Consider the following 22,277-nt stretch of genomic DNA (forward strand, 5'->3'; position numbering starts at 1 on the left):
GAGTGGCAGACAACACATGTGCTTAAGAGTTCAGGAGCATATTCCAGAGTTTTAGGAGAATCCTGACCTACTTTGTGTGATCATGAAAAGAAAAATGAAAACTGATTCTCCTCATCTCACTTCATCAACCAGCTTCCTGTGGCACATACTGGACCAAACAGTTGTCTGCATTTGTGTTTTCACTCAGAGCTCTGTCTTATGAGGTTTTTAGCGTCAGCAGTATTCTGAATAACACAGTATATTATGTATAAATAAGTTTCTGTCTATATTTTTTGTTGGCTTAATTTCCATTTCAGTGCATTTTTCTCCTGGTTCAAAATAAGTTCCCTGTTAGTCACATAGTGACCATCACTCCTCCATTTAAAAACCAAAGTAAGCATATGAGAAGTCCATGCAGGGGTAGCAACTTTGCTGCCTCTCATGTTTTTGCCTCAGGTTGGAAAAAAAGCCACCACTACTCGATCCAGTTTAGGATTTGGTGCGGTGGGGCTTGGGGATCTTTTGTTTGTTCGTATTTTCTTCCTTATTTCAGACTGTAAAGTGACCTTGTGTAACCACTCTTCATTCTCCTTAAACATTATGTGCTCTAGTTGCTCCAGCGGCTCCTCGATGATCGGAAGGCCACAGTAGATATGCTTCAAGCGGAAGGAGGCAGAATAGCCCAGTCAGCTGAGCTGGCTGATCGGGAGAAAATCACTGGACAGTTGGAGGGTCTTGAAAGTAGGTGGACTGGACTACTCAGCAAGGCAGCAGCCAGGTAAGGCCAAAGGGGTTTTGAGGAATGGGTCAGAGAACGTGTTTTGTCCAGTTTTTGACTTGCCATCCTTGAGTGCTCTAAAAGGTCCTGCATGAGTCGTAGAGTGTTTGGGCAGGTGTGTCATGGCCTTTTATCTTGAAGGAGAATAAGTTTTCGGAGATGATCCTCATAATCACAGTCACTCTCAGGAAATAAGTCTCAGCTACTCCAGGAATTTCTGAGAGCTGGAAGACTCATTGCTCTGTGTTGTTGTTCTGCTGAGATATATTCGTGGTTCCAAACCGACAGACACTGACGCCTGCAATCCAGCCAAGTTATTTTCTGAGTTTTTGAGACAGATTTTTCCCCTTCATATTTATAAGTAATATTTTTGATACTTGGAATTGAAATTTATCATGTTTCTTTTCTGATTGCTTATCCCAATATTAGATGTTTTTGCATCTAGGAGCTAGTCTGTGATTCTCTTAAATACATGGACATTCAAGAGATGCATGAACAATCTTCAGTAAGGGGCCAAAAGACAGGCGGCATACTTTTCTCCTTTAAGGAAGTGCTTTCTCCTTCTGTAGCTATGTACCCAACATTATTTAAGCTTAGTATGTCACCTGAATGTCTTTTACCTTATATTGTCTCCAGTTTTTTTAAAGATTTTATTTATTTATTTGACAGACAGAGATCACAAGTAGGCAGAGAAGCAGGCAGAGAGAGAGGAGGAAGCAGATTCCCTGCTGAGCAGAGAGCCGGATGCGGGGCTTGATCCCAGGACCCTGCAATCATGACCTGAGCCGAAGGCAGAGGCTTTAACCCACTGAGCCACCCAGGCGCCCCTATATTGTCCCCAGTTTTAAAAATAAATGTTAGCTAGTTAAATCTGTATGAGAGTAGTGTAGATGATCATTTATGATTCTTTCAGTTTTCTAGGTAGCCAGTGGCAGTGGTCAACTAACTAGCTCTTCTGTCTCCTTATTTCCACTGGCCTACAGTGTGCTTGTTTTCTTATCTGGGTTGCAAAGTATTGTTGAACATATTAGTGGGAGAAACAAAAATGAAAGAACGCATATTTTTTTAATTACGCTTATTTTTATTTCTAGTTTGCACTGCTTTTTTTTCTTCACTTTGTCCATTTCCATTAATAGTGCCATTAACCTTCCAGTTACTAGGCTTCAAAACTTAACTTCATTTTTTACCCTTTCTCCCCCACTCCTTTGTGTTCCCACATCTATTAGAATGCTAAATTCTGTCCATTTTACTTCCATAGTGTCTGCCCTGTTCATTCATTTCTCTAATTCCGGCTCAGTTCCTGACTTGGGCTAGTGCACTTGAGGTAGTTCCCCAAACTAACTCATCACTAGTCACTCATCACTCAATTACCACTTATCCCTGCGACTTCCCCTTCACCTTGCTCAGAAATTTAATGACTCCCTATTGCCTATGAAATAAAATCTAAACCCAACATTGGAAGCCCTCAGCTATTTGGCCCTAATCTACATTTCTTAGTCTCTGCTCTTCTCACTCCTTATATTATAGGTGAAGTATGCCATATTCCTCAGTATCTTCAGTCACTTCCTAATTCTGTGTCTTTACTGATGGTGTTGCATCTTCCATGAAATACCTGAGTTTATCTTATCCTTTTCTATGAAGCTTATCTTTGTTCCCCAAGCATGGAATACCTCCATCTTCCTCTTAACTGCTGTAATTCTTTATATTTACCTTGTATCATTATTTTATGTACTTAATCTCCTATGCCCATAAGCTTATTGAAGTCTCCGATTTATTTCTGAGGTATCTTTCAATGATGTTTTCCTTCTATCCTACCCACTTCCATCCTCCTAGGCTAGCACAGTTTCTGGGTCATTTTAAAGAGACCCAGATTAAATTTCTGGGTTATTTTAAAGAGAAATACCAAGAGCAACTGTATTTGTTACAGATATCCTAAAGACTTTTATTTAGATTCTTTAATATTGGATTTTTGATACCTCTAAATTATGTTCACTCTTTGCTACCCCAAATCCTATTACATTGAGTTCTTTAAACTTTGACATTCCCAAATCCAGAGATAAGTCAGAAAGACACAAAAATCAGGGATAATTTTTTTCATTATACACACACACACACACACACACACACATATGTATATACATATGTATGTGTATATATAATTTTTAAGATTATGTGCTTTAGTTATAGTAATTAAAGATGTGTTTTGAAGGCTGGCACAAACAGATTATTCTGTAGTTCATATTGACATTTAAAAATAGCACTTAGAGCCTGACAATTCACAGACCTGTACCCCTGGGGCAAATAATACATTATATGTTAATAAAAATAATTAATAAAAAAAATAGCAGGGTGCCTGGGTGGCTCAGTGTGTTAAGCCTCTGCCTTTGGCTCAGGTCATGATCTCAGGGTCCTGGGATCGAGCCCTGCATCAGGCTCTGTGCTCAGCAGGAAGCCTGCTTCCTCCTCTCTCTCTGCTTGCCTCTCTGCCTACTTGTGATCTCTGTATGTCAAATAAAAAAAAAGCATTTAGAGGGGCGTTTGGCTGGCTTAGTCAATAGAGCATATGACCCCTGACCTTGGGATTGTCAGTTTGAGCCCCACATTGAGCCTAAAGTTTACTTTAAAAATAAATAGAGCAGCTTCATATTCTTCAACATTAAAAAAATAGCAATAATAAAAATTGGGGCACCTGTGTGGTTCAGTCCCTTGAACATCCAACTCTTGATTTCAACTCAGGTCATGATTTCAGGGTTGTGGGATTAAGCCCCACTTTGGGCTGTCTGCTCAGCAGGGAGTCTCCTTGGGATTCTCTCTCCCTCCCCCTCTACCCCTCTGTTTACTGTGCACCTGCTCTCTCTCTCTCTCTCAAATAAATAAAATCTTTAAAAAAAAAAAAAAAACCAAGAAGTTTATTTTTAAAAATTGAAATTAAAACAGTATTTAGCAATACATTTTTCTTTATATTTAAACATAATTGGATTTCCAGATCATTAAAATGGTAAGCCTTTATATTTAAATCATTTTTTATTAAAATAAATTTGTGGGTGACTGGGTGGCTGAGTTGGTTAGGTGTCTGACTCTTGATTTTGGTTCAGGTGATGATCCAGGATCCTGAGATCAAGCCCCACATGAGACTTTGTGCTCAGCACGGATTCTACTTGTCCCTTTGCCTCTGCAGCTCCCACCCATGCCCCATATGCACACCTACACTCTCTTGCTCTCTCTCAAATAAAGAAAATAAATTTGTCCAGGGTACACAGCATAGGATCTGGCACACATCCCGTTCAGTAAAGGTTTATTGAACTAAAGTGTGTCATATACTTCCAGGCCTTTTCAAATGACACAGCCTTTAGTCTGTTCTTAGTGATTCAAAGACATAATTATGACCTTATATTTTAATGTGTGCTAATCTAGTTCTGTAGTTGTTTTTCTTTCACTTTCCTATCAGACTCCCCCTCCCCTGTGTAATTTTTAATCTATAGGATACTTGAAATCTAAGCTTATTTAGTATGGATGTTATATTAAATGAGATTTGAGATTCCAAGTGAGCTGTGAAGTCTATAATCTTTTGACTGCCATGTGTGTTGGCAAATTCAGCTAGTCTGAGGTCATTTTTTTTTGCCTTAGATCTGGATTCAAAGTTGTGTTCTGGTGCTCAAAATCATTGGAATGAGGGAGATGGTGAAGGAGTTCTAGTTCATAGTCTGCCTTTGCTCCTCACATGCTCGCTTTTCTTAACTCAGTGAAGGTAGCAGTGACAGGGAGAGAGAAATGAAAACTGATAATTTTTTTGACTCCCTTAAAACTTCATTTTGGTCTCATATTTAGATGATGCATGTGCTACATCCCCTAAGAGAGCATTAGAAAGTCTGATTCAAATCCTTATTGCATTGTTACTATTCATTGGGTGAAATAGACAAATCTTTCTTTAAGCCTTCAGGGTCAGTTTTCTCTTTTGTAATAGTGAGATAATAATTCCGCCTATCTTACAGGGTGATGATAGAACCAAAATAAGGGAATGTTTATGGCAAGCCTTTAAAACCACAAAGTAATATATATATATATGTTCTGTTTACTATTAATACTTAAAATGTACCAGCTAAAGATTGGTATTTCACTGAATGTAGTACTATTAGTCTTAATGTGAATTTTTGCCTGAGCAGTTTGTTCTATATATTTGTGTAGGCAAAAACAACTGGAAGATATCCTGGTTCTGGCCAAACAATTCCATGAGACAGCTGAGCCTATTTCTGACTTCTTATCTGTCACAGAGAAAAAGCTCGCTAACTCAGAACCTGTTGGCACTCAGACTGCCAAAATACAGCAACAGATCACCCGGCACAAGGTAGGGAGAGGCTGTGGCAAATGAAAACACAGCACTGCAGTCAGAAAGCCTAGAAATTAACTGCCTGTAGCAGTCTAGAAGATACGTTTGGCCGGGGGAGGGATGTTGGGGGGGGGTGTCAAAGTTTAATTTGAAATATGGTCAGATTATCCATGGGAATAGTCACATCCTTGAAGTAAAAATAACAATAGACCAATAGGCTGCCATCAGGAAAAAACAGCTTTTGTTCTCACTTTTTATATTATTTTTGCCTTTCAGTAGGTGAACTTTTTATATTATTTAATTTATTGTATCATTTGTTATTCATTGTTTCATGTTTACTTTTCATTTATTCTGTTTCTGTTATTCATTTTTTCCATCTGGATTTCCAGGCTCTGGAGGAAGAAATAGAAAGCCATGCAACAGATGTGCACCAGGCAGTCAAAATTGGGCAGTCCCTCTCCTCCCTGACATGCTCTGCAGAGCAGGGCGTGCTGTCAGAAAAGCTAGACTCCTTGCAGGCCCGATACAGTGAGATTCAAGACCGGGGCTGTCGGAAAGCAGCCCTGCTTGAACAAGCACTGTGTAACGCTAGACTGTTCGGGGAGGATGAGGTGGAGGTGCTCAACTGGCTGGCTGAGGTTGAGGACAAGCTCAGTTCAGTGTTCGTAAAGGATTACAGACAGGATGTCCTGCAGAAACAGCATGCTGACCACCTGGTATTCACGTTTTCCATTTTTATCAGTCATGTTATGAAGTTATTTTGTAATTTTGATTCATGTTTTTCTTCATTTCTTTTCTCTTTTTCATTCCAAACAATTTAATTTTATACATAAGCACGTAGTTATAGACTTGTTGCTAAGGACTGATCTATTCTTAGATGAGTCCATGGAAATACTTGCCCTTAAACTGAATCAGTAACTCTGGAAGATCCAGAGTACAGTCAGGGGCCATCCCATCTCCAACTCATGTTTTACATCATTAGGTCAGGTATCACTCAGTTTCTATCTGAGCAGTTTTATCAAAGAGAATGTAATTTAACAAAGCCAAATACCTAAACAATGCCAGGGTTTGACCACATAGCTGTAACTTCTGAAAATTTTTCTAGGTTTATGTGCTCAAATTCCAGGGATTGTCATCTTAATAGAAAAAAAAAATTGTTCTTTTCATCTAATTTTTATGAAATTTCTTAGTAAAAATAGACAAAGCAGTTGTTTTGTTGTTGTTGTTGTTGTTGTTGTTGTTAATGACCTAAAATTCTGCTTCATTGACTTCAGATATTGAGAATTTTTAAGCAGGATCCTGATTGAAGTCAGCCTGTTCTTGCTGACTTTCTTCTCTTGAACTTCCTGAGTTGGTTTTGGACATAGTAGACATTTTTGCTGAATTCTACTTCCTTCATTCTTGGGCTCAGGTTTGGTACCAGTGTATTGGTAAAACTGATTAAATTCTACATCTCTCCCTATCCAGTACAGGGGAGAACTTGCCTATAAGTATCAGGTTTAATTTTTCTGAATACTTAATGGCATAACCAAAGAGATAATGAAGGAATCAAATATCCAATATGTAAACTAACCTGGTATTTGTCTCTTTACTTTAAACTTGGTCTCTTAAGGATCTCGCCTTTCTTTCCCTTTGTTGTGCCATAGTTTTAAGATTAATGCTGTTCTTTCCTTTCAGGCTTTAAATGAAGAAATCATTAATAGAAAGAAGAATGTAGATCAAGCTATTAAAAATGGTCAGGCTCTGCTAAAACAAACCACAGGTACTTGGAAAGTGCATCTCTTCGCCTCTCTGTAGTCACTCAATCACATCTCCCAGGAAATAAGCACCCTGCACACCCACTTCTCTTTGTATATAGGATAGGTTATATTCACTGATTGTATTACCATGTGATCCTGGAGACTGGCAGCATGGGGTCCTATTTCCTATTACCTTGTTGTCTCACGTTTGTTTGTAGATGACGGCTCCCCCTACCTTCCAGTATGTGTAGGGCCAGCAATCATGGAATGGTGCTGGGAACATCTAGAAACACCTGCAGTTGAATTCAGACCTTAATAATCTCAGAAATAGCTTCTTTTGTCAATTAGAAGGTTTATTTCCCACTTCCCTTAGTGTGGAATGGTAGGTGAAATTGCTACCATAGGGAGAGAGCATCTATAAAATGCAAGCTCTACATTGAAGAAAGGGGGATTAAAGAGACTTCCTGATCCCTGGAAGGAGAGTCCCTCGTTTCCTCTTAAATATAAATGACTACACGCTGTCCCCCACAGGTGAAGAGGTATTGCTTATCCAAGAGAAACTGGATGGAATCAAGACTCGCTATGCAGACATCACAGTCACTAGCTCCAAGGCCCTCAGAACTTTGGAGCAAGCCCGGCAGCTGGCCACCAAGTTCCAGTCTACTTATGAGGAACTGACTGGGTGGCTAAAGGAAGTGGAGGAGGAGCTGGCAGCTAGTGGAGGACAGTCTCCCACAGGGGAGCAGATACCCCAGTTTCAACAAAGACAGAAGGTGAGCTGTCATGTCACACAGTAAAGGGAAAAAAAATTTACTCTTAAAATCCTTAAGTTCAGATTTTTAAGTTTTATCGCCAACTGTCTCTACCTTAAATCTAAACCAAAAAGTTCTGCCCCCTTTGTTTCTTGTTTGCTCATGGACAATAAGATCTGACATAAAGGCAGACTTATTAAGACTACTTGCTGTGGTCTGAAGGGGGGGAAAAAGACTGAATCAGATCAGTCTGATTGATTCAGACTGACAGACTGACTAAACAGATCCCAGGGAAGTTTTATTTTAAAATTTACTTTTGTAACTCATTCTCTGGAGAGTGCTTCATGGTTATATTTGTTTTTCCTGCAGGATCTAGTACAGTTCTAGATGTGCAGAAATACTGTGTAGGTACTTATTGAGTTAAATGCCTGTGCTTAAAGAATTATTTTATCATTTCTACTGAAGTAGAGAGAAAAAAAAAAAAAAGAAAGAGACACTCTTTGTTTTACCCAGAGACAGTCTAGCCAAAGAAGTGTTGCAGACAGTTCTAAGCAGCAGCTAAGCCTTAAGTCAGGCTGTGGAATGACTGAAAAATCTGAGACAAGAAAAAAATAAGTGGAGGAAGGAGGTCAGAGCCCTGCTGGGATGTGTGGTAGAGATAGCACTTTCCACCCAGCACAGCTGCTAATGTGCTTAATTTAGCAAGGAATGGCCTGAAAACTTTTTTCCCTCCTTAGGAATTAAAGAAGGAGGTCATGGAGCACAGGCTGGTGTTGGACACAGTGAATGAAGTGAGCCGTGCTCTCTTAGAGCTGGTGCCATGGAGAGCCAGAGAAGGGCTGGATAAACTTGTATCTGATGCCAACGAACAGTACAAGTTGGTCAGTGACACTGTGGGACAAAGGGTGGATGAAATTGATGCTGCTATTCAGAGATCACAACAGGTAATGTTTATAAACACCTCTGCATTAATATTTTAGGCAGCAGTGATATATATATAAAGTATTGAACTATGACCCACATAAATACAGGCTCAGGAATAGGAATAATGAGATAAAGCAAAATCTGATGTAACAAATTATTTCAGGGATGGGAAGTGATTGGATAAAGGTATGTGAGGATGGATCTTAGTTTGACCAAAAATATTTTACCCTTTTTGAGAAGACAGGAATTTGTGGTAGAATCTGTGTGAGCCCTCTTCTCAGCTACTGCCCCATTAAGAGGCAGATTCTGATAGAAGTAGATAATATCTAGGATCAAAAGGTCTAAATACATCCCAGTCTTAGTTTGACATAATCAACTGTTTTAGCATTAGCTGGGGGAAGAGGGGAAGGAACCAAGAACTATAATTACTATCAAATATGCTAACCAAAATAGCAGAGCCATCCAAAATAGAACCTTCCCAGTAAACACAGGTGTCATATTTCCCTCAATTTTTTTTTTCCTTCCTGCTTTCGGGAAAAAGTTATTTGCTTTCCTTTGTAGCTGGATGTGCACCTATTAATGTATCATGGTGCAAAGTAAATACAACATGACTTCGTGGGTTCAGTGATGAGCAAAATCTTTGTGAACCACGTAGAAGTTTGCTCTGATTTCAGGTGTGTCCCCAACGTGTCTTTATTGATGTCCCTAATCTTGGCCAAATATTTCAGTATGAAATTTATCATGCTTGGGAGGAGTTTATTTTCCTCTTTAAAAAGATAGTAGGTAGGTTGGCAAAATTGAAGAAGAGAAGAAATGGGGGGACCCTCATTAAACAGCAGTCACATAGAACATGTTCTTCATTTTTCTTAGTTTCTGCATGACCCTTTAAAAGTTGGGTGTTCTCCTGGATTCTTAACACTTCTTCAGCTAAGCAAGTACTTCCTAGTTAACTTGACTCAACTGTCTGCTGCCATTTTTAGTGATATATTTAAACATATGACAAAAGTACTCTTCAGTGTATGGGTAGGGAAAAGAACTGGCAGAAAGAGCACAGGCTCATAAAAAGATTGTGATAAGAAGTGTATTTTTTTTTTAAAGATTTTATTTATTTGACAGAGATCACAAGTAGGCAGAGAGGCAGGCAGAGAGAGAGGAGGAAGCAGGCTCCCTGCTGAGCAGAGAGCCTGATGCGGGGCTCGATCCCAGGACCCTGGGATCATGACCTGAGCTAAAGGCAGAGGCTTTAACCCACTGAGCCACCCAGGCACCCCAAGAAGTGTATTTATAAGAGTGTCAGTTTTCATTGTTGTTTCTAGCTATAGGACCACTAACTGGGTTTTGTTAACTTCTTTCTAAAGAAGTTGAAATAGGATCGACTCATATTTTTTGAAGTATAATCCATTCAAAAAATTTTTTTTATATTTTATTTTATTTATTTGACACAGAGAGACACAGTGAGAGAGGGAACACAAGCAGGGGGAGTGGGAGAGGGAGAAGCAGGCTTCCCGCTGAGCAGGGAGCCTGATTCGGGGCTAGATCCCAGGACCCTGGGATCAGGACCTGAGACGAAGGCAGATACTTAGTGACTGAGCCACCCAGGTGCCCCTAATTCATTCCAAGTTGTCTGCATCTTGATTTATGATTTTATGAACTTCTCCCCCAGTTTTGTCTTTACTTTGTAACATAAACCATATTAGTGAAAATCCAGGCCTTTCTGTGTTGAAGAAATTCTTAGGAGATGGACTTTTGTTATATGTAATTGGCTCATTTTCCTTTAATATGTCTATTAGTATGAGCAAGCTGCTGATGCAGAACTAGCTTGGGTTGCTGAAACAAAACGAAAACTGACGGCCCTGGGTCCAATTCGCCTGGAACAAGACCAGACCACAGCTCAGCTGCAGGTACAGAAGGTAAGTGTAACACAGATGTATCCCCTGTGCCCTGAGTGAGTAGAATCTTCACCAGCTTAGAGTGACTATAGGAGAGTTTCTGACTATCCTAGGTGGAATAATGCAATTTCATGATGATGGATAGAGATTAAAAATATTTAAGAACAGGAAGAGATTCTTTGCTTTGTGAAAAGGGAGCAAGAGGCCCATTAATTCAGGAAAGAATAGTTATCAGTTTTCTGGATGATTTTTAGGAGAGACGATACTTTTGTAAGCTGTTAAAAAGATAAGCACTAAAGATGTATGGATAGGCAAAGTGTCATACTTCATAGAAGAGTTTTGATGTGGCTTCATCAGAGCAAGGAGTTTTTCATAGACTTTTGTCTAACATTTCGGTAACAGGCTTGGGGTCCTTTTACTTTGTGATCTAACTCTAGTTCACTTTCAAAGGCTTTCTCCATTGACATCATTCGACACAAAGATTCAATGGACGAACTCTTCAGTCATCGTGGTGAAATCTTTGGCACATGTGGGGAGGAGCAAAAAGCTGTATTACAGGTGAATTGCAGTTATTTATTCACCATGTTCTTATCTTGACCATGATGCATCAGTGCAGTTATGAACTGATAGTTAAGGTTTTTTCTTCTCTGTCACAATAATGGTAATAAAGTGCAGCTTGATGTTCTGGGGGCGTTCACATCCCTAACCCTGTGTGTGCAGATGTCCAAACAGTCCTACTGTGTGATAGGAAATATATTGCAAATCCATTTTCTTTATAACAGAGGAATTGCTTCTTCAGTCCGTAAGGATCTTTTAGTTGCCTTTCAAAGTATCTATAATGGATTTTTCAGAACCATATGCAGATATTCTTTCTTCAGGTCCTTCTAAATGATCAGACCAGTTTTGTTTATTTTTGTAAAGGTTATGGTTACACTGCTTCCTCAGAAATACTCATAAATCAAGCTACTTGCTTTAAATGTATGAAGCATAAGTGTTGGGTTTATGGAGACGTTTTTCTCAGAGGAAGAGAGCCAAGTGAAAATTGATGGGCAGAGGGTCCGTTGTAGGCCCTGAGTTGTTCTGTCTTGAACTGACTCGCCATAATTAGGCTGTGTCTGAAGTTGTGTGTCTTCACTAAAAGGTTAATGCTGTGTTGTGCTTGCTCTGTTTGACTGTCTTTGAAACTACTTTCATATGTTAAAAAGTCTAGAAACAATATATATGTGATGGGAAAAAATAGAAAATTCAGGTAAGTATAAGGAAAATATAAATCACTTGTAATTTTTCTCAATCCATTTCTAAGCATTAAAAACTAAAGAAATCCTTTGGTTTTTAATGTGTGATATACACTGACATTTTTCCTTAAAAGAAGGGTTCGTAAGAGTAATAAATGTTATACTTTGTTATTCATAGGAAAAGACAGAATCTCTAATACAGCAATACGAAGCCATTAGTCTGCTCAATTCAGAGCGTTACACCCGCCTTGAGCGGGCCCAAGTCTTGGTGAACCAGTTTTGGGAAACTTATGAGGAGCTCAGCCCCTGGATTGAGGAAACCCGGGCACTGATAACACAGTTACCTCCTCCGGCCATTGATCATGAGCAGCTCCGGCAGCAGCAGGAGGAGATGAGGGTAAGGAGCATGCTGGCTTTTATTTCATTGCACAACTGAACATGGGCTCCACGATTTATTTGAAAACAGCATGTTTATCAGTGCCTGCTGGATATAAGTACTGTGTTATGAAGTTAATTCTTTTTTGTTTTTTTAAAGATTTTATTTATTTATTTGTCAGAGAGAGAGAGAGAGAGAGAGAGCAAGCACAGGCAGACAGAATGGCAGGCAGAGGCAGAGGGAGAAGCAGGCTCCCTGATGAGCAAGGAGCCCGATGTGGGACTCGATCCCAGGACGCTGAGATCATGACCTGAGCCGAAGGAAGCTGCTTAACCAACTGAGCCACCCAGGCGTCCCATGAAGTTAATTCTTAATCCGTTAGCATTTCTTTGCATAATACAAATGCATACCTGAATTCTTTCCCTGGTCCTTAATATGAATACATTAAAGAAAAGCATGGAGATGTCAGAGCCCTGAGCATTGCAGAAGTGAAGAACTAAGTGAGCATCAAGGGAATTTTTCATCTTTCCAGCCGCAGTGGGATGTTGTGGGATGGGTGTGGCTGGGTGGCTTTTTCCGTTTGGTTTGGCCCCAGTTGGAATGGGAGCCATGAAGAAAGGGCAGAGAGCATTTGTGGCATGTCGTTTAGGGGAGGAGGGGAATCTGTAGACACTTTATGCTGTTACCATTAAAGATAGTTTTTAATGTTTCTTTTATTTGTGGTTAATGGCTTGTGCTTATTCCTTTCTCTGTGTTCCTGTACATGGAAGGATATAAACTGGAAGAAACCAGCAATAAAGTCAAGGAGTGGTTGGATTACTCTAAATGTTGCCATTTGTGCCTTGTCTTGCTTAGTGTCTCTCAGTTTGGGGAGGGAGACAGGTGTTTAACCATGTAAATTATAATATAGTACACAGACGTATTTATATGTACAGAAGAGGGGGATTAAACTTGTATCAATGGGAGGGTTGTGGGGAGTAAGAGAGGACATGTCTAGGAAGGCTTCCCGAGTGATGGGACATCTGATGGCTTTTGAAAATTAGGAGGATTATGTAGTATTAGAACCTAAGACTTAGATGTTTGTCTTTTCTTTCATAAATGGTGAGATGCTGGGACTTGCTGGTTTTTAGCAGTTCACTTGTTCCTCTCAAAGTTGATATGAGCTCTAATCAAAATATTTAAGCAAATAAATTGGTATAAAAATGCTCACTTTATTTTTTTTTACATAGCAACTCAGGGAATCCATTGCCGAACACAAACCCCATATCGATAAGCTGCTAAAGATAGGCCCACAGCTAAAGGAGTTAAACCCTGAGGAGGGGGAAATGGTGGAAGAAAAATACCAGAAAGCAGAAAACCTGTATGCCCAAATAAAAGAGGAGGTGCGCCAGCGGGCACTGGCCCTGGATGAGGCTGTTTCCCAGTCGGCTCAGGTATGTGTGTCTTAAACACATGATCCCTTCAGCACTGTCCTTTAGTCTAAGCAGGAGGTCTGTGTGTCAGGTATGCCCCTGTGGTCTTGAATGTCTAGTCCAGCATGCTGACAATACATCATCAGTAGACCAGGAACCTTTGCCTGTCTATATTTTCGTTCCAAGGAACATTGGTATACTGATGCGGGGCGGGCGGGTAAAACTAACCTCAGCTGGTATATATTTTCTGTTGATGGTTTCCTTGAAAACTTTGTATTGTTATGAGTCTTTAGCAGGGATGATTTTGGATAAATTCTCCTTGAAACAACAAATGTGTCAAGAAAAGTCTTGTTCCTATTTGGCTTGTTACTTCTGAAATTTAGAGAACAGCACATTAGTTGTCTTACTCAAGAGGCCACCAGCTAGTTCCTGGTTCAGAAAAAGATGCTTAAGTAGCGAGAAGTAAGAGCCAAAGAGGAACATAAACCACAAGCAGTGGACTTTAAAGCATGTAACTACATACTTTTCAACTAATATATTACTGTTAGTGGTATTTTTGTCATGTCTGGGTATTTTTTTCCTATGTTTAGTCTCAATACTCTTGGTTAATATTTGTACTTACTCAAGTTTTTCCCCCCACCTTCCGTCCCATCTCTCACTCACATTGTGGAATGTGTTACTTTGTGTTGTTGCTGCCTGCTCCTGTCTTCCCCACATCGTCACATTTCATTGTTGTGTTGACCGCGCCCACCATTACAGATTGCAGAGGTAAGGTGCCCACCCACACTGGGATTAGGGGGTTCTTATGAAGCTGACAATTGAGAGAATTTACCTATACGGAAATTCCCTTAACTGTAGTGGAATAAGCTTATTAGTGTGATTTATTATGCCAGTCTCACTTGGGGTGAAACCTAGAAATGAGGGAGTGGTGGGGAGTGATTTTATTGAAATCCCACTGTATCTTCCCTGTAAGACACTTCGAGTTGATAAGCCTTATTCCAGTGAATCCAGAGGTGGTTCTAGAGAGCTTTTTAAGGGGGCAAGCTTATCTACATTGCTCCCTTTTCCCCTTTATCTGCTTCAGATTGTAAATGAAAATTTTACGATTATAGTCCTGTTATTTAAAGTACCAGATAAGTGGGAAGGTAAATTGTTCTTTTAGAATAAAGATAGATTTGGCCTTCCTTAATACCTTTCATCATGCTGACATTTTCCCTTCTCACTATTACATATAGTGGGTTATTAGATTGCATGCCATGTTACTTTTAATCTCCAAATCATGTGGCATATTGAGTTCCCCATTCATTTACACAGTTGGTGGAGGGCCTCTAACTTGTTGGTCTAATCTGTTGCATGCAACTGTCATCTGAGATGTTGACACACTGACTCTCACAGTTTCATGGTCTTGTCCCTTTCTTGTCACCCTAGTTGCAATAGGGGGAGTATTGTGACAGCACTAAATGACTTGAGTTGATTTCTAGCATATTACTTAATATCTTTTTGTTTGTTTGTTTTGCAAATAAACATTTACTTTCTCTTTTTGGTGGGCCAGCACAGGTGTGCTGTGCCCAAAACAATTTCTTGGGCAAACCTAACACTTGACAGCCATCAGGCTAGGCTGAATGCAAGTCATCCCAAACAGTGGTAGATTTATAGCCTGGCCTTATTCCCTAACATTTCCCCCAGAAGTGTGATGAGGTATTACTGTGATGGCTAATGGTCCAACATCTGTTTAGTTCCATGATAAAATTGAGCCCATGCTGGAGACTCTGGAGAATCTCTCCTCTCGCCTGCGGATGCCACCACTGATCCCCGCTGAAGTAGACAAGATCAGAGAGTGCATCAGTGACAATAAGAGTGCCACTGTGGAGCTGGAAAAGCTGCAGCCTTCCTTTGAGGCCCTGAAGCGCCGTGGAGAAGAGCTCATTGGGCGATCTCAGGGAGCTGACAAGGATCTCGCTGCAAAAGGTGCTTGATGAATCTAATTTTCTTTTTTTTTTCTTTTTTTTTTTTTTTCTCTTTAAGTAGGCTCCATACCCAGCATGGGGCTTGAACTCAAGACCCTGAGATCAAGAGCTGAGCTGAGGTCAAGAGTCACATGCTTAACCTGGAGAACCACCCAGGTGCCCCTGAATCTAATTATTTTTTAAAGAAAATCAGTAGAATAAATTCTAGGCTGTGGTGACTCCAGCATCCCACCAGATACATTTCACTGAATGTGAAGGCAGTCCCCAAGTAATGAGTATTCCACAAAGTCATTGGAAGTCATTTAGAATTCAGAACACATCTCCCCCATTGAAACAAGATTACAATCGCTAGTTAGATTCCCAGGCCAGGAAACAAATGCTCTTTTAACCCTTCACATGAGTATGCTGCAGTATCCCTAGTGGGTAGAACATAACTACCTTTTATAACACTTTATATGGGAAACATAGTGAGTTCCAACACAGAACACTGGAAACAGAACTCTCATCTCAGCCCCTTTACAAATTAGGTCTTTTGGTTTTGATTTTGTTCTTTTAAAGATTTTATTTATTTCAGAGATAGTGCATGAGTAGAGGGAGAAGCAAAAGGAAGAGGGAGAGAAAATCCCAAGCAGACTTCCCCTTAACAGAGAGTCAGATGTGGGGCTTGATCTCTTGACCCTGAGATCATGACCTGAGCCAAAATCAAAAGTCAGACGCTCAACCAACTGAGCCACCCAAGGTTCCCGTCGGTCTTTTGTATCTTAGCGGTACCTTTATATTAGATGATAACTCATTTCCACATTAACCTCTGTGATCTCTTTCTGTGGGAGACCAACATACATGGAAAATACAAATGTCTAAATAATAAATAAAGCAAAGGTAGAAAACTGTCCTGAAGTTTAAATTTTTAGACCTTTTTAAAGGATAAGAACTAGGTGAAATTTCTGATGAAGCAGATTCAAGTACTTAGAGAGTCCCACCCATATCTATTCTTTATTCCCTCAGAAATCCAGGACAAATTGGATCAAATGGTATTCTTCTGGGAGGACATCAAAGCTCGGGCTGAAGAGCGAGAAATTAAGTTCCTTGATGTCCTTGAACTCGCAGAGAAGTTCTGGTATGACATGGCAGCTCTCCTGACCACTATCAGAGATACCCAGGACATCGTCCATGATTTGGAAAGCCCAGGCATTGACCCATCTATAATCAAACAGCAGGTGGAAGCTGCTGAGGTGAGACGGAAACAAAGCCCCATCTCTTGTACATGTTTTTCCTCTAGTAAACCACTTTATCCAAGCGTTAACAGCTTACCTGGGCGTTGTTATTGTTCTTGTTGTTTATTTAATAAGACCTTTTCCCACTTGAAAAAAATATGTGCTCTACTATATATGGTAGAGATTTCTTTCTTTTTTATACTTACACGTTGTACCACTTGTATAGACTCATATAACCTCCATAATTGTGATGTAGGACAGTTCCATCACTCAGAAGTAATTCTCCCATCAATTTTAAACTCAATTCACATTAATAGAATGTACTTTTTGATTTTAGTCCTTTCTAGAGTCAGTATTTCTCAAGTTAGTTAATTAATTAATTAATTTCCAAGTAAATTTCTTTTTTTTTTCTTTTTTTTTTTTTTTTAAAGATTTTATTTATTTATTTGACAGAGATCGCAAGTAGGCAGAGAGGCAGGCAGAGAGAGAGGAGGAAGCAGGCTCCCCGCTAGAGCAGAAAGCCCGATGCGGGGCTCGATCCCAGGACCCTGGGATCATGACCTGAGCCGAAGGCAGAGGCTTTAACCCACTAAGCCACCCAGGCGCCCCAGTAAATTTCTTTAATGTAGAAAAACAACAGATAGAATAGAAAATAAATTCTGGATTCATCATCCAGAAATAACAATTGTTACTTTGACATACCTTTTTCTAGCCTTTTTGGAGAGCCTAGTTTTTACTAAATGCATTTTCACCTCATTTTGTCTCTTTAGTTTCGGCCATTCTCCACCCCGCTCCCTGCCTGTCACTGCCAGTGCATGAACCAGTTTTTAGGATCTGGCCCAGAACTGACTTTCTCCAAGATTATATAGCCTAGCATTTCTATGGTGTTAGTCTCTCAGCTCTCAGATTGGTGCCTTGTACTGTATTATTTTATCCTTGTTGATATGCTTCCCTGTGATAGAGTTCTTTTTTTTTCTTTTTTTTTCTTTTTTTTTTTTTAGATTTTATTAATTTATTAGAGAGAATGAGTGGGAGGGAGAGGGAGAGTCTGAAGCAGACTCCACACTGAGCGCAGAGCCTGACAAGGGGCTCAATCCCACAATCCCCATGATAGATTTCTGGGTATAGATTATTATCTCTTGGAGGCTGGAAGGATGAACCTTCAGTAAACTACTAAAGCTCAGTAGACCTTTCCTAGAGTACTTTAAAAATGCTGTTATAGATACAATATAGATGTATGAAATATATTTATATGTGTGAGAGAGCAAAAGAAAAATGAACTGAGTCTGAAGTTGCACTGTTTGAGTAGATGAAATATTAAGGACATTGAAAGGCTTTCGTGAAAGGCTTTCGTTCTGTTCAACATCTGCTATTGATGAGGGTATAAATTACATTTGCAAAGTTTGGGAAGTTCTGTTCTGCTTTCTGTTTTGGCTTATGATCTGTTCATTTACATGTAGACTATTAAGGAAGAGACAGATGGTCTGCATGAGGAATTGGAGTTTATTCGAATCCTCGGAGCAGATTTGATTTTTGCCTGTGGAGAAACGGAGAAACCTGAAGTGAAGAAGAGCATTGACGAGGTGTGGAAAAAAATGGGTATGGAATTCAGATGAAACCTTAGTGGACTCACTCTGAAGACTGGTATTAATTAAAGAATCTGTTTTTCCCTTAGCTGAATAATGCCTGGGAGAGCTTAAACAAAACCTGGAAAGAGAGGCTAGAAAAGCTTGAGGATGCCATGCAGGCCGCTGTGCAGTATCAGGACACTCTGCAGGTGAGAGGCCACAGGGTGACCACCACAGAAAGAAGCTTCCGTGTTCTTTTTGTCATATTCTAAATCCGGTGCTATGGCTCATCTTTGGAGGACTAGAGCATTCTCAAACCTAAGACAGTGCTATTTCGGTATTTCTAGCCTAATTTTCCTGTTCCTAGTGAGGAAAGTACTGATCTCCAAATTTCTACTCTTCTTGCCATGTTTTTCATCGTCATCTTTATCCTCAGGGTGGCTATGCAGTGAAGCAGGTCGTACTGTGTAATCCTTGCTTGCCAGAGGTTCCAAACCCAGGTTACCTTGAAGAACAGCTTGGCACAGTACTTTCACCACATCCTGAGCTTGCTAGGTGGCCATGACAAATACTAACTTCTATTCACATTTAGTTTTTCCAAAGTGTAACTCATTTTGGACATTATCCTAATAATACTGGCTCTGTTCTTAAATCTCCATATTACTGGAGTAAAGTTCATTATCCCTTACCTCTGCCCCCCTACCTAAAGACACAAATAGCACAGGGTCTTTGATTTTTGTCTGCTTATGTCAGCAGAGATGATGCTAATTCTCTCCCAACAGCTGGTGCTTTTTTGGTTTTTGACTGTTTGTATTTTTGTTTTAGGCTATGTTTGACTGGCTAGATAACACTGTGATTAAGCTGTGCACCATGCCCCCTGTCGGCACTGACCTCAACACTGTTAAAGATCAATTAAATGAAATGAAGGTTTGTGACTGGGAATGGCTTTTGAAAGAAAGTTGAATTTTCATTTTTAAAGAATTGGTTTGATGTTAACATGAAGTATGTCTCCGGTAGGAGTTCAAAGTGGAAGTTTACCAACAGCAAATTGAGATGGAAAAGCTCAATCACCAGGGTGAGCTGATGTTAAAGAAAGCTACAGACGAGACGGACAGAGACATTATCCGAGAACCGCTGACAGAACTCAAACACCTCTGGGAGAACCTGGGTGAAAAAATTGCCCATAGACAGGTGAGGCAGGTGGTAGAGTCTGTCAATGGACAACTAGCTACTGTTTTCTCATTTCCTGACAAATGTCTCCTTTATATCTTTTTCTGAGTAGCACAAATTAGAAGGTGCTCTCCTGGCCCTTGGCCAGTTCCAGCATGCCTTAGAGGAACTGATGAGCTGGCTCACTCACACTGAGGAGTTGTTAGACGCTCAGAGACCTATAAGTGGAGACCCAAAAGTCATTGAAGTTGAGCTCGCAAAGCACCATGTAAGTGCTTTCAGTTTTCATCTCTCCATCTGTCGGTTTGAGACCAGATGTTGTCACCAGCAGCCTCTTGATATTGTGCGCACTGTAGAGAACCAGGCTTGGTGGCATCTGTGGAAATAAATGATGATGTCCAACATTTTTTTAGGTTCTAAAAAATGATGTTTTGGCCCACCAAGCCACAGTGGAAACAGTCAACAAAGCTGGCAATGAGCTTCTTGAGTCTAGTGCTGGAGATGATGCCAGCAGCTTGAGAAGCCGTTTGGAAACCATGAACCAGTGCTGGGAGTCGGTGTTACAAAAAACGGAGGAGAGAGAGCAGCAGCTCCAGCTGACACTGCAGCAGGTACGTGTTGTCTGGATCGGTAGGTGGGGCTGTGCACATCGCAGGGTCCGGAGGAGCACCTGTCCGAGCCCGTCAAAGGAAAGCATTCTGGAGTAGCACCCCCCCCTACCCACTCTACTCCATGTCTTAAGAGGAAGGTCAGTTCCACACTGGAATTTGTCTGGAAAGAATAGCTTTTGATTGAGTGGTCCTTTTTGGATTTGTCTGTAGCCTAGTCTCTTTAGTTTCTCTTCAAAGTTAGTAGTAGTTAGTAGATCTTGGCTGTGACAAAGCTTGCTCACGGATTTCATTATTTTTTGCATCAAGTCAGGATCCCCTCCTCCCCCACCCCCCTGTCCATTTGCAACAGTACCTTAGTCAATCAGTTCATCAAATTATATCAGACATCAGTGATAGGTTACAAGGATTCTACTAGATTCTAGAAATAAATAAATATATCAGCTCCATGCTAATCCAGCAACAGAACCACCCTGAGAACAGCCCAGAATTCCTTCCTCAGGATAGGCTTCTCATATGGTCATTTAGTGTTTACTCTTAAAGCTGAGAATTGACTACTGACCTTGTTGAAATGTCTTTTCTCAAAGGCCCAGGGTTTCCACAGTGAAATTGAAGATTTCCTCTTGGAACTGACTAGAATGGAGACCCAACTTTCTGCATCTAAGCCCACGGGAGGACTTCCTGAAACTGCTAGGGAACAGCTTGATACACATATGGTAATAGATGTTTCTTGAAGTTGAACATAATCCCCTATTGAGCAGCTCCTTACTGAATTCATAGACCTGTATGTATCTGGGAGTCTACAAAGTATGCATTTTTACCAAGAATAGAGTATAACTTTAAGGATTGCTGCTTTTATGTGGACATTAATACCACCTACCACAGGCAGCAGTGGTGACAGGGAAGCTTGATTGGAAATACATTGGTGAGCTGGTAGATTTTGAGTTGGTCAGTCGGTTGGCTTAGGAATATTGACCTGAAGGTGAGAGCATCAAGAAGACAAATACGGAAATACAGATGTGTCTCTACTGAGAAAAAGAGTGTTTGAGGGGACTTCGGGAAATCAATAGATACTGGCAATGTATTAAGAAAGGGGCTAAGGGAAAGAAGGCAACATAATTTCTAGGCAAATATTTCATGAAACAAATTATTGGGGGTCTATTTTTGTGATCGCTGAGCCTCGAATCCTCTTAACTTGGTAACAAAATTATTTTAATTTTAATGAAGAATGATAGGATTCATTGTTAAGCGGTTGAACTGAATCCAAAAAAAAAGGGTTTAATCAAGAATGAGACCTTCCTGGACTTTTCCAACTGTGTTCATATATCTGTGTGTGGGTGTCTCTTAGGGAATTGGCATTGCCAATCTCCTTCTTGCCTTTTTTTTTCCCAGGAACTCTATTCCCAGCTGAAAGCCAAGGAAGAGACTTATAATCAACTGCTTGACAAAGGCAGGCTCATGCTTCTAAGCCGGGACGACTCTGGGTCTGGTTCAAAGACAGAGCAGAGTGTAGCTCTCTTGGAGCAGAAGTGGCATGTGGTCAGCAGTAAGATGGAAGAAAGAAAGGTATCACCACAAATTACAGTGTCTGATTCCTGGGCTTGAGTCGTTTGCTTGCCAAATGCATGTAATTTCCATCTAGTTTCTGTGAAGACTTTTCAAAGACCAGTACATGGTACCAGAAGTTGCAGAACTGATATCCTCAGGATCACTTTTGTGCTAATCAAGCTGTCTTTTCTGCTGTTAAATTCCTGTTTTGTATCTGTGTCAAGTTGCATTGATGGTGCTAGTTTCTGCTGCTATTTGCTTTTATTATTCATTCCTTTTCTGCCTTACCAGTTCAGACATTACTGGCTGTTACTGCTCAGTGATGGACTTATAGCCCATATTAATCACCGAATTGTGTTCCTACTGAAAAACCGGGTTAAGTTGGAGTCACTGGCTTGGGATTGGGAGGGTGGGAACAGAGCATGCAGGAAGGAAGTCAGGCTAACATTCTCCACAAGGAATTTGGACCCTTGTATAAATCCAGTGTGCAGAGAATTTTACTAAGTCAGGAGATAAGTATATTTATGTGACCTCTCCCGTTCTTCAAAAATCAAATTCCCCTCTAAAGAAAGGTGATCAGGGATCAAGGCCTCAAAACACTGTTTTTTATGAATACTGAGTTTTGGTGTATCACTCAACACAGAGTTTCTGTACCGGGCAGATCAAATGTAAAATATGTCTTCAGATCTGTTGGCCGCATCCATTCAACAGTTACTAAGCAAATATGTACGAGGTGCTGGGGTGCTACAGGTATAGTGGAAGCGAAGGTGTGGACCCTATCGTTGTGAAAT

General features: G+C 40.3%; 1 protein-coding gene across 5 annotated transcripts in view; it reads left to right on the forward strand.

The window, feature by feature from the left end:
* LOC111143713 (microtubule-actin crosslinking factor 1) overlaps positions 1-22,277 on the forward strand; it is a 349,979-nt gene that overhangs the window by 295,412 nt on the left and 32,290 nt on the right. For all 5 annotated transcript variants that reach the window (XM_022497542.1, XM_022497538.1, XM_022497540.1 and 2 more), the window contains 21 exons: positions 591-757; positions 4,943-5,102; positions 5,474-5,800; positions 6,762-6,846; positions 7,355-7,596; positions 8,313-8,519; positions 10,290-10,409; positions 10,839-10,946; positions 11,802-12,020; positions 13,229-13,432; positions 14,171-14,179; positions 15,148-15,379; positions 16,384-16,610; positions 18,053-18,175; positions 18,268-18,369; positions 18,986-19,087; positions 19,178-19,351; positions 19,443-19,598; positions 19,744-19,941; positions 20,526-20,654; positions 21,331-21,504. In XM_022497542.1, the coding sequence (XP_022353250.1) occupies positions 591-757; positions 4,943-5,102; positions 5,474-5,800; positions 6,762-6,846; positions 7,355-7,596; positions 8,313-8,519; positions 10,290-10,409; positions 10,839-10,946; positions 11,802-12,020; positions 13,229-13,432; positions 14,171-14,179; positions 15,148-15,379; positions 16,384-16,610; positions 18,053-18,175; positions 18,268-18,369; positions 18,986-19,087; positions 19,178-19,351; positions 19,443-19,598; positions 19,744-19,941; positions 20,526-20,654; positions 21,331-21,504 (3,465 nt within the window). The remainder of the gene's footprint in view (positions 1-590; positions 758-4,942; positions 5,103-5,473; positions 5,801-6,761; positions 6,847-7,354; positions 7,597-8,312; positions 8,520-10,289; positions 10,410-10,838; positions 10,947-11,801; positions 12,021-13,228; positions 13,433-14,170; positions 14,180-15,147; positions 15,380-16,383; positions 16,611-18,052; positions 18,176-18,267; positions 18,370-18,985; positions 19,088-19,177; positions 19,352-19,442; positions 19,599-19,743; positions 19,942-20,525; positions 20,655-21,330; positions 21,505-22,277) is intronic.

Source organism: Enhydra lutris, unplaced genomic scaffold, assembly GCF_002288905.1.
Source record: "Enhydra lutris kenyoni isolate GAN:26980312 unplaced genomic scaffold, ASM228890v2 scaffoldscaffold9, whole genome shotgun sequence".
NCBI classification, from domain to species: Eukaryota; Metazoa; Chordata; class Mammalia; order Carnivora; family Mustelidae; genus Enhydra; species Enhydra lutris.